The sequence below is a fragment of the Macaca mulatta genome, chromosome 9 (assembly GCF_049350105.2).
Source record: "Macaca mulatta isolate MMU2019108-1 chromosome 9, T2T-MMU8v2.0, whole genome shotgun sequence".
NCBI classification, from domain to species: Eukaryota; Metazoa; Chordata; class Mammalia; order Primates; family Cercopithecidae; genus Macaca; species Macaca mulatta.
This window is the reverse complement of record NC_133414.1, coordinates 105,164,585-105,174,218: the sequence shown is the minus strand read 5'-3', so window position 1 is coordinate 105,174,218 and position 9,634 is coordinate 105,164,585. Positions and strand designations below refer to the sequence as shown.

The following is a 9,634-nucleotide window of genomic DNA, read 5'->3' as shown; positions in this document are numbered from 1 at the left end:
GTCAGGTACCCATGTCCTCAACAAATCAAGCCACTTAGTCACAGCTTCCCCCAGCTCATTCCCACACTCCCCTTCTTGGAGAGGAGGGGCTGCAGCAATTTTACATCAACCACGACTTATTGAGGGAACACAGTACCAGCCTTCACCAGTTACTGAGTGAGACCCAATCCCGACATATCATAGTCACAGCACTAAATCTGAAGCTATCATAATCACAACACTAAAATGGAAGTCAGTCACACTGGGACTTTGAGGGTTGTGTTGATGGGGAGAAAAGACAAGAGACAAATAATCCCAGTGTCAGGCCTCTGAGCCCAAGCCAAGCCATCGCATCCCCTGTGACTTGCACATATATACCTAGATGGCCTGAAGTAACTGAAGAATCACAAAAGAAGTGAAAATGCCCTGCCCCTGCCTTAACTGATGACATTCCACCACAAAAAAAGTAAAAATGGCTGGTCCTTGCCTTAAGTGATGACATTACCTTGTGAAATTCCCTTTCCTGGCTCATCGTGGTTCAAAAAGCTCCCCCACTGAGCATCTTGTGACCCCCACTCCTGCCCGCCAGAGAACAACCCCCCTTTGACTGTAATTTTCCTTTACTTACCCAAATCCTATAAAATGGCCGCACCCTTATCTCCCTTCGCTGACTCTCTTTTCGGACTCAGCCCGCCTGCACTCAGGTGATTAAAGAGCTTTATTGCTCACACAAAGCCTGTTTGGTGGTCTCTTCACACGGACACGCATGACACCCAGTATAGTGCCTGGCTCCCAGCAAGCTTACAAGTTCTGTAAGCTTGAAATGGAATACAGAGAGGAAAAGAAGGGACAGGAGAAGGAGGGAAAGAGGGGGAAGTGAGGAAGGAAGAAGGGAAGGAAAAGGAAGGGAAATTACTAGGTGATAGTGATGTAATCACAATTTATTGCAATGCTTTGGGTGTCGACAGGAAACGCTGTGTTCTGATGTAAAATGGCCACACAACACCATGCTCTACAAGCGCACATAACCGCAGGCACACCGCTATACACACAACTGCCCATAGCCACATCCACCTGGGTAGACAGCCTCACACTACAGTCTCAACTCCCCAGTTCTCCATTGGTCTACAGGACCTGTTTAAAAGCACCCCTTCATTCCTGTCCACTCCCCACTCACCCAGACACTGGGAAGCCCCCCCACCAGCCTTCATAGCCCACAGCCACTACCACTCCATACTCAGCTCACATTCAAATGTATAACCACATCCCCCGGGGGTACAGCCAGATACACAAGCAAGATGCCTTTGTCCCCCCAAAGACTGGGAGAAGCTGGAAAGGACAAAAGGGAGGGAGACAAGGAAAGAAGCAGAGGAGACACTCAGCCCAAAGCACTAGATGACCTATGGGCCCTGAGCCTGCTTCCCTGCCTTGCCCCTGTAGGAGCAAAGAGAAGAACATTCCTTACAGGAGCAGGCATCCTACTTCTGGAAGAGGCCTTGTATATCCAGGTTCCCAAGCACGCAGATGTCTGAAAAAGCAATCTGACCCTCTGAGTAATCTCAAGGTATGCTTCCTATCTTCTCTGGTTCCTTGGAGAAGGGCAAAAATAATATATGTCATCTCATGTTTGAAACACCTTACTGACACTACCACCTTGTTATAACCATGTGCGATACTTTCAATCCATTACCTCAATGTACGCAACTTGGCTTGTCATTGCATTCTATGCAACCTTGGCTGGGAGAAAAGAGGTCTGGGTTCCAGTTCTCTGGAGGTCATTTAAACTCCTCCTGTGTCCAATTCCTCACCTCTAAAAGGAGAGGACACTCTAGGAGATGCCTGAGGCCCTTCCAGTTCTAATGTCTTAGGCTTCTACCAATCTAGAACAGTGCTTCTAATAGAAATACCATGTGAGCCACATAGATAATTTTAAATTATCTGATCACCACCTAAAAAAGTTACAAGAAGTACACTATGGGAGGCTGAGGGGGCAGATCACGAGGTCAGGAATTCGAGACCAGCCTGGTGAAACCCTGTCTCTACTAAAAATACAAAAATTAGCCAGGCATGGTGGCATACGCCTGTAGTCCCAGATACTTGGGAGGCTGAGGGAGAAGAATCGCTTGAACCCAGGAGGTGGAGGTTGCGGTGAGCCTAGATCATGCCACTGCACTCCAGCCTGGGTGACAGAGCGAGACTCTGTCTCAAAAAAAAAAAAAAAAAAAAAAGTAACAAGAAGTAGGTAAAATAATTTTGATAATATATTTTATTTAACCCCATACATCCAAAATATCAGTATCTCAACCACTAAGCAGTGTTTTAATTTTTTTTTTTTTTTGAGATGGAGTTTTGCTCTTGTTGCCCAGACTGGAGTGCAATCGCGCCATCTTGGCTCATCGCAACCTCCGCCTCCCAGATTCAAGGGATTCTCCTGCCTCCGCCTCCCAAGTAGCTGGGATTACAGGCACCCACCAGCAAGCCAGCTAATCTTTTGTATTTTTATTAGAGACAAGGTTTCACCATGTTGGCCAGGCTGGCCTCGAACTCCTGACCTTGGGTGATCCACCCTCCCCTTGGCCTCCCAAAGTACTGAGATTACAGGCATGAGCCACAGGGCCCAGCCTGTTTTAAAAATTATAATGAGATATGTTACATTTTTTTTCCTTCTACGTCTTCAAAATCCAGTGTGTGTTTTATTCTTACAGCACATCTCAATTAAGATGCTAAATTTTAACTGGAAATACTTGATCTGTTTTTAGATTTCATAAAATTTGCAGTTGTAAAAGGTATGACCCACATACCTAAGTTGTTCCAGAGACATTTAAAAATGTTTTCCAATAACCGAATCAAGCAGTAGGCTTTCCGCTCTTTTTAGTTGACAAGTAATAATTGTACACATTTATGGGTACAGCATATTTCAATATGCATATTTAGTGTACAATGGCCAAAGCAGTGTAATTAGCATATGCATCACCTCCAATATTTACCACTTGTTTGTGTTGCAAACATTCAAAATCCTCTCTTCTAGCTTTGTGAAAACATACAATAAATGACAGTTAACCACATTTACCCCACAGTGCTGCAGGATACCAGAACCCATTCCTTCTATTTAATATTGGTTTTTAAATTAAACTTGAATCAATATACAATTGTGACGGCATTAGTCACATTTCAGGGGCTTCACTGCTGCACGTGGCTTTGCATAGTGGGAATCACTGCATGGGACAGTGGGGAGGGGTCCCGTAGGTGTGACCCTCCCTGCCCTGTTCACACCCCCAACTGACTGCTAGTTCAGAGTGAGAGTGGAAAACTGTCACAGCTAATGTCAAGCCAGGCCACACCTGCTTGGCCACTTCGTTGTCTGCGTACCAAGGAGAAGCCAAAGAAGGGCAGGCCTATCTGGTCCCCGGGCACAGTCCCCAGCCCCTTTCCATAGAGCTGCTGCCAACGTTTCCGCAGGCAGAGGCCATGTTTCCAGCTCAGACGCAAAGGCAAGAGGAGGCGGCAGGCATCTGAGCTTCCTTTTCTCACTCAAAGGAATGCCCACCAGGCAGCCAGCCGGGGCACAGCCCAGACTCTACGTGTCACTTTGGGGATTTGGGCTTTATTAGCACAAGTCAGATGCAGTGTGATGGGGGCGGTGGTAGTGGTGAGCAGGCGCTAGGGACAAAGTTCCAGGGGACGATGGGTGAAGCATTAGCACCAGCAAACAAGGTCAAGAGAAGGGCATATCTGCTCTACCATGGGTACAGGGAGAGTTCACAGATTTCAGAAATGTCACTTGGAACCTCACAGCACTGCTTGAGGGGAAGCATCGAAAGACACCGCCAGGACAATCCTTTTATGCCTTCTAGAACTGTGGAGAAAAGTTACAGCCAGCAAGGGCTTTACACTTTTATTTTTTCTTTTTAATAGAGATATGATTTCGCCATGCTGCCCAGGCTGGTCTCGAACTCTGGGCTCAAGCGATCCAGCAGCCTCGACCTCCCAAAGTGCTGGGATTACAGACATGAGCCACTGTGCCTGGCCGGCTTCACACATATTGTTATAATCTTCATGGACAAATCGAAACTCAAGTAACTTGCCCAAGGTTTTTCGTCTACAAAGCTGAAATTTAAATTCAAGTCTATTTGATTCCAAAGGCTGCACTGAAGATTTAATAACACTTTTATTATTATTATTATTATTATAGATGGAGTTTCGCTCTTGTTGCCCAGGCTGGAGTGCCATGGCGTGATCTCAGCTCACTGCAATCTCCACCTCCCAGGTTCACGCGATTCTCCTGCCTCAGCCTCCCGAGTAGCTGGGATTACATGCATGTACCACCACACCCGGCTAATTTTTTATTTTTCATAGAGATGGGGTTTCTCCATGTTGGTCAGGCTGGTCTCGAACTCCTGACCTCAGATGATCTGCCCACCTCGACCTCCCAAAGTACTGGGATTACAGGCATGAGCCACTGAGCCTAGCCAATAGTACCATTATTAATTAGTTATTAATAATATCTAATAACAGGTTATGTTTATTGAATGATGCCATGTGCCTGGCACCATGCCAGGTAGTTTATAGACTTGAACTAATTTGTACTCACATTTCTGTGAAGTATGATTTCATACCCATTTTACAGATAAGGAAAACTGAGTCTCAGAGAGGTCATGTAACTTGTCCAAGGTCTTGAAACTTGTAATAGAACAGATTCGAACCTGACTTCCAAGCACATGAGCTTAGCCTTGATGTACTGCCTCTTATGGGAATACTTATAGTGGCAGATGCTGCTGATGTCCCACACTGTATCTTCTTGGTCCACATCTGAGCTCACTGCAGCATCCCGCCTCAAGTGCCTGCATCTCTGCTTCTCTGCCTGAAGACTTTCTTGGGCACCTGGGGAGCTGTGGGGGACTTAGCACCTTTGAGTATGCACTAGAGTCAGAGAGCTGCTATGACAGTGTTCCATAAACGGGTTGACTTAAAACAACAGAGATTTATTCTCTGACAGTTCTGGAAGCTAGAGTCTGAAGGCAAGGTTGATACCTTGGTGGTTGATACCAGCAAGGCCACACTTTCTCTGAAGGCTCTAGGCGAGGGTCCTGCCTCGCCTCTTCCTGGCTCTTGGGGGTTGCTGAAAGTCCCTGGCACACCTTGGCAGGTGGTAGCATCACTCCAGTCCTGCCCCCATCTTCACATGGCTGCCTTCCTGCTGTATGTCCCTGTTCTTGTGTCTCTTCTCTTCTCAAGGATACAAGTCTTATAGGATTAATGGCTGGCTCTACTCCAGGCTGACCTCAGTTTTGTTTTTTTTTTTTCTTTTGAGATGGAGTCTCGGCTGTGTTGCCCATGCTGGAGTGCAGTGGCACATCTTGGCTCACTGCAGCCTCTACCTCCCAGGTTCAAGCGATTCTCCAGCCTCAGCCTCCCAAGTAGCTGTGATTACAGGCCCTGCCACCATGCCTGGCTAGTTTTTGTATTTTTAGTAGAGATGAGGTTTTGCCATATTGGCCAGCCTGGTCTGGAACTCCTGATCTCAAGTGATCCCCCTACCTCGGCCTTCCAAAGTGCTGCGATTACAGGCATGAGCCACTGTGCCCAGCCTGACTTCATCTTATTAATTACATCTGCAACAACTTTATTTCCAAATAAGGTCACATTCTGAGGTTCCAGAAAGAACATGACTTTTGGGGGCACACTATTCAACCCAGTTCAGGGGGCAGCCTTCAGCCGACGGGGGAGGTGAGTGTGTAGCCAAATGCTCCAGCCACCCCATCCTCTGGTGGCACAATTTCAAGACGTGTTCCACATGAATTCCCAGAGGTTCCCCGGTAAGACTAAACCTCAACTGCCACAAGAGCCCTGCTCATTAATGTACCCATTATTGACTTTTCTTATTTCTCGGTCTCAATTTCCCTACTTCTTCATTTGGGCTTCCTAGGATCACCACCCAAATAAACTACCTGTCCCCAGGTTTTTTTTTTTGTTTGTTTTGTTTTTTGGCGGGGGGGAGGGCAGGGAACTCAAATGCATGACCTATTTTCGGTTAAAAGTGAAAAGAGATTCTTGTCTTCTGTCCAAGTTGGTCACTTCCCTGTGCCAAAGTGAACAGTAGCCAACATGTCAGGGTGGGAGTCGTATTACAAAACTGAGGGCGATGAAGAAGGAGAAGAACAAGAAGAGAACCTTGAAGCAAGTGGAGACCATAAATATTCAGGAAGACATAGTTTGATTTTTTTGGTTGATGACTCCAGGGCTATGTTTGAATCTCAGAGTGAAGATTTGACTCCTTTTGACATGAGCATCCAGTGTATCCAAAGTGTGTACATCAGTAAGATCATAAGCAGTAAGAAAGATCATAAGCAGTAAGATCATAAACAGATCATAAGCAGTGAGATCATAAACTGAGATCATAAGCAGTGAGATCATAAACAGTGAGATCATAAGCAGATGATAAACAGTGAGATCATAAGCAGTGAGATCATAAGCAGTGAGATGATAAGCAGTGAGATCATAAACAGTGAGATCATAAACAGTGAGATCATAAGCAGTGAGATCATAAGCAGTGAGATCATAAACAGTGAGATCATAAGCAGTGAGATGATAAACAGTGAGATCATAAACAGTGAGATCATAAGCAGTGAGATCATAAACTGAGATCATAAGCACTGAGATCATAAACAGTGAGATCATAAGCAGTGAGATCATAAACAGTGAGATCATAAGCAGTGAGATGATAAGCAGTGAGATGATAAGCAGTGAGATGATAAGCAGTGAGATCATAAACAGTGAGATCATAAACAGTGAGATGATAAGCAGTGAGATGATAAGCAGTGAGATCATAAATAGTGAGATCATAAACAGTGAGATCATAAGCAGTGAGATGATAAGCAGTGAGATCATAAGCAGTGAGATCATAAACAGATGATAAGCAGTGAGATCATAAACAGTGAGATCATAAGCAGTGAGATCATAAGTAGTGAGATCATAAGCAATGAGATCATAAGCAGTGATCGAGATCTCTTGGCAGGGGTGTTCTATGGTAGCGAGAAAGACAAAAATTCAGTGAATTTTAAAAATATTTACATCTTACAGGAGTTGGATAATCCAAGTGCAAAACAAATTCTAGAGCTTGACCAGTTTAAGGGGCAGCAGAGACAAAAACGTTTCCAAGACCTGATGGGCCACGGATCTGACTACTCACTCGGTGAAGTGCTGTGGGTCTGTGCCAGCCACTTTAGTGATTTCCAGTTCAAGATGAGTCATACGAGGATCATGCTGTTCACCAGTGAAGACAACCCCCATGGCAATGACAGTTCTAAAGCCAGCTGGGCCAGGACTGAAGCCGGTGATCTCCGAGATACAGGCATCTTCCTTGACTTGACGCACCTGAAGAAACCTGGGGGCTTTGACATATCCTGGTTCTACAGAGATACCATCAACATAGCCGAGGATGAGGACCTCAGGGTTCACTTTGAGGAATCCAGCAAGCTAGAAGACCTGTTGCGGAAGGTTCGTGCCAAGGAGACCAGGAAGCAAGCACTCAGCAGGTTAAAGCTGAAGCTCAACAGACATAGTGATCTCTGTGGGCATTTGTAATCTGCTCCAGAAGGCTCTCAAGTCTTCTGCAATAAAGCTTTATCAGGAAACAAATGAACCAGTGAAAACCAAGACCCAGGCCAGGTGTGTTGGCTCACGCCTGTAATCCCAGCACTTTGGGAGGCTGAGGCGGGCAGATCACCTGAGGTTGGGAATTCGAACCAGCCTGATCAACATGGAGAAACCCCGTCTTTACTAAAAGAATACAAAATTAGCCAGTCGTGGTGGTGCAAGCCTGTAATCCCAGCTACTTGGGATGCTGAGGCAGGAGAATCGCTTGAATCCAGGACGCGGGGGTTGCGGTGAGCCGAGATTGGGCACTGCACTCCAGCCTGGGTGACAAGAGCAAAACTCTGTCTCAAAAAAAAGAAAAAAAAAGAAAAAGAAAAGAAAAAAAGAAACAAACCAAGACCTGGACATTTAACACAAATACATGCAGTTTGCTTCTGCTTAGCGATACCAAGAAGTCTCAGATCTATGGAAGTCAACAGATTATACTGGAAAAAGAGGAAACAGAAGAGCTAAAATGGTTTGATGATCCAGGTTTGATGCTCATGGGTTTCAAGCCCTTGGTAATGCTGAAGAAGCACCATTACCTGAGGCCCTCCCTGTTCATGTACCCTGAGGAGTCGCTGCTGATTGGGAGCTCAACCCTGTTCAGCACTCTGCTCATCATGTGTCTGGAGAAGGAGGTCATAGCATTGCGCAGATACATACCCCGCAGGAACATTCCCCGTTATTTTGTGGCTTTGGTGCCACAGGAAGAGGATTTGGATGACCAGAAAATTCAGGTGACTCCTCCAGGCTTCCAGCTGGTCTTTTTACCCTTTGCTGATGATAAAATGAACATGCCCTTTATTTATTTATTTGTTTGTTTGTTTGTTTGTTTTTGAGACGGAGTTTTACTCTTGTCACCCAGGCTGGAGTGCAATGGTGTGGTCTCGGCTCACTGCAACCTCTGCCTCCCGGGTTCAAGCGATACTCCTGCCTCAGCCTCCCGAGTATCTGGGATTACAGATGCCTACCACCATGCCCAGCTATTTTTTTGTGTTTTTAGTAGACAGGGTTTCACCATGTTGGCCAGGCTGGTCTTGAACTCCTGACCTCAGATGATCTGCCCGCCTCGGCCTCCCAAAGTGCTGGGATTACAGGCGTGAGCCGCTGTGCCTGGTGAAGATGCCCTTTACTGAAAAGGTCATGGCAACTCCAGAGCAGATAGACAAGATGAAGGTTATCATTCAGAATCTCCGCTTCACATACAGACGTGGCAGCTTTGAGAATCCCGTGCTGCAGCAGTACTTCAGGAACCTGGAGGCCTTGGCCTTGGATTTGATGGAGGCTGAATAAGCAGTGGACCTGATATTGCCCAAGGTTGAAGCAATGAATAAAAGACTGGGATCCCTGGTGGATGAGTTTAAGGAGCTTGTTTACCTACCAGATTACAATCCTGAAGGGAAAGTTACCAAGAGAAAGCACCATAACGAAGGTTCTGGAAGCAAAAGGCCCAAGGTGGAGTATTGAGAAGAGGAGCTGAAGACCCACATCAGCAAGGGCACGCTGGGCAAGTTCACTGTGCCCATGCTGAAAGAGGCCTGCGAGGTGGACGGGCTGAAGAGCACGCTAAAGAAGCAGGAGCTGCTGGAAGCCCTCACCAGGCACTTCCAGGACTGACCAGAGGCCATGCAGCCACCCTTCCACACCGTGCCCAGGCTGCCTGGCCTTGTTTTCAGACAGTTAAAATGTGTTTCTTCTGAGCTAGGAAGAGTCCGCCCAACAGAAGTCGAGGGACTTTAAGTTTTTGAGACTTTCTGTTGGCATGGTGATGGTGTAGCCCTCCCACTTTGCTGTCCTTACTTTACAGCCTGAATAAAGAGTCCTAAGTTTGTACTATTAAAAAAAAAAGTGAAAAGAAAATGAGCCTCAGGCCTTTTGTCTGTTCAGTATGCCTTATCACAGGCAGCTGGGAGGCTTTTCTAGGGTCCTGTAATGATGGTTTTTGCTCCATGTTGGTTTAAGCAGGTTTCTGGGGGCCCACAACACCTTAGATGAGTAGGTGGGAGCCTGCTAGGGA

General features: G+C 46.2%; 1 protein-coding gene across 1 annotated transcript; it reads left to right on the top strand.

Annotated features, from left to right (window-relative positions):
* Nucleotides 1–6,032: 6,032 nt before the first annotated feature.
* Nucleotides 6,033–9,234, top strand: LOC699639 (X-ray repair cross-complementing protein 6-like). Its single transcript, XM_015147717.3, is given in 5 exon segments — nucleotides 6,033–6,329; nucleotides 6,975–7,532; nucleotides 7,534–7,624; nucleotides 7,962–8,406; nucleotides 8,735–9,234. Coding segments are annotated over 5 exon segments (1,839 nt in total). The 5' UTR covers nucleotides 6,033–6,084.
* Nucleotides 9,235–9,634: the final 400 nt, after the last annotated feature.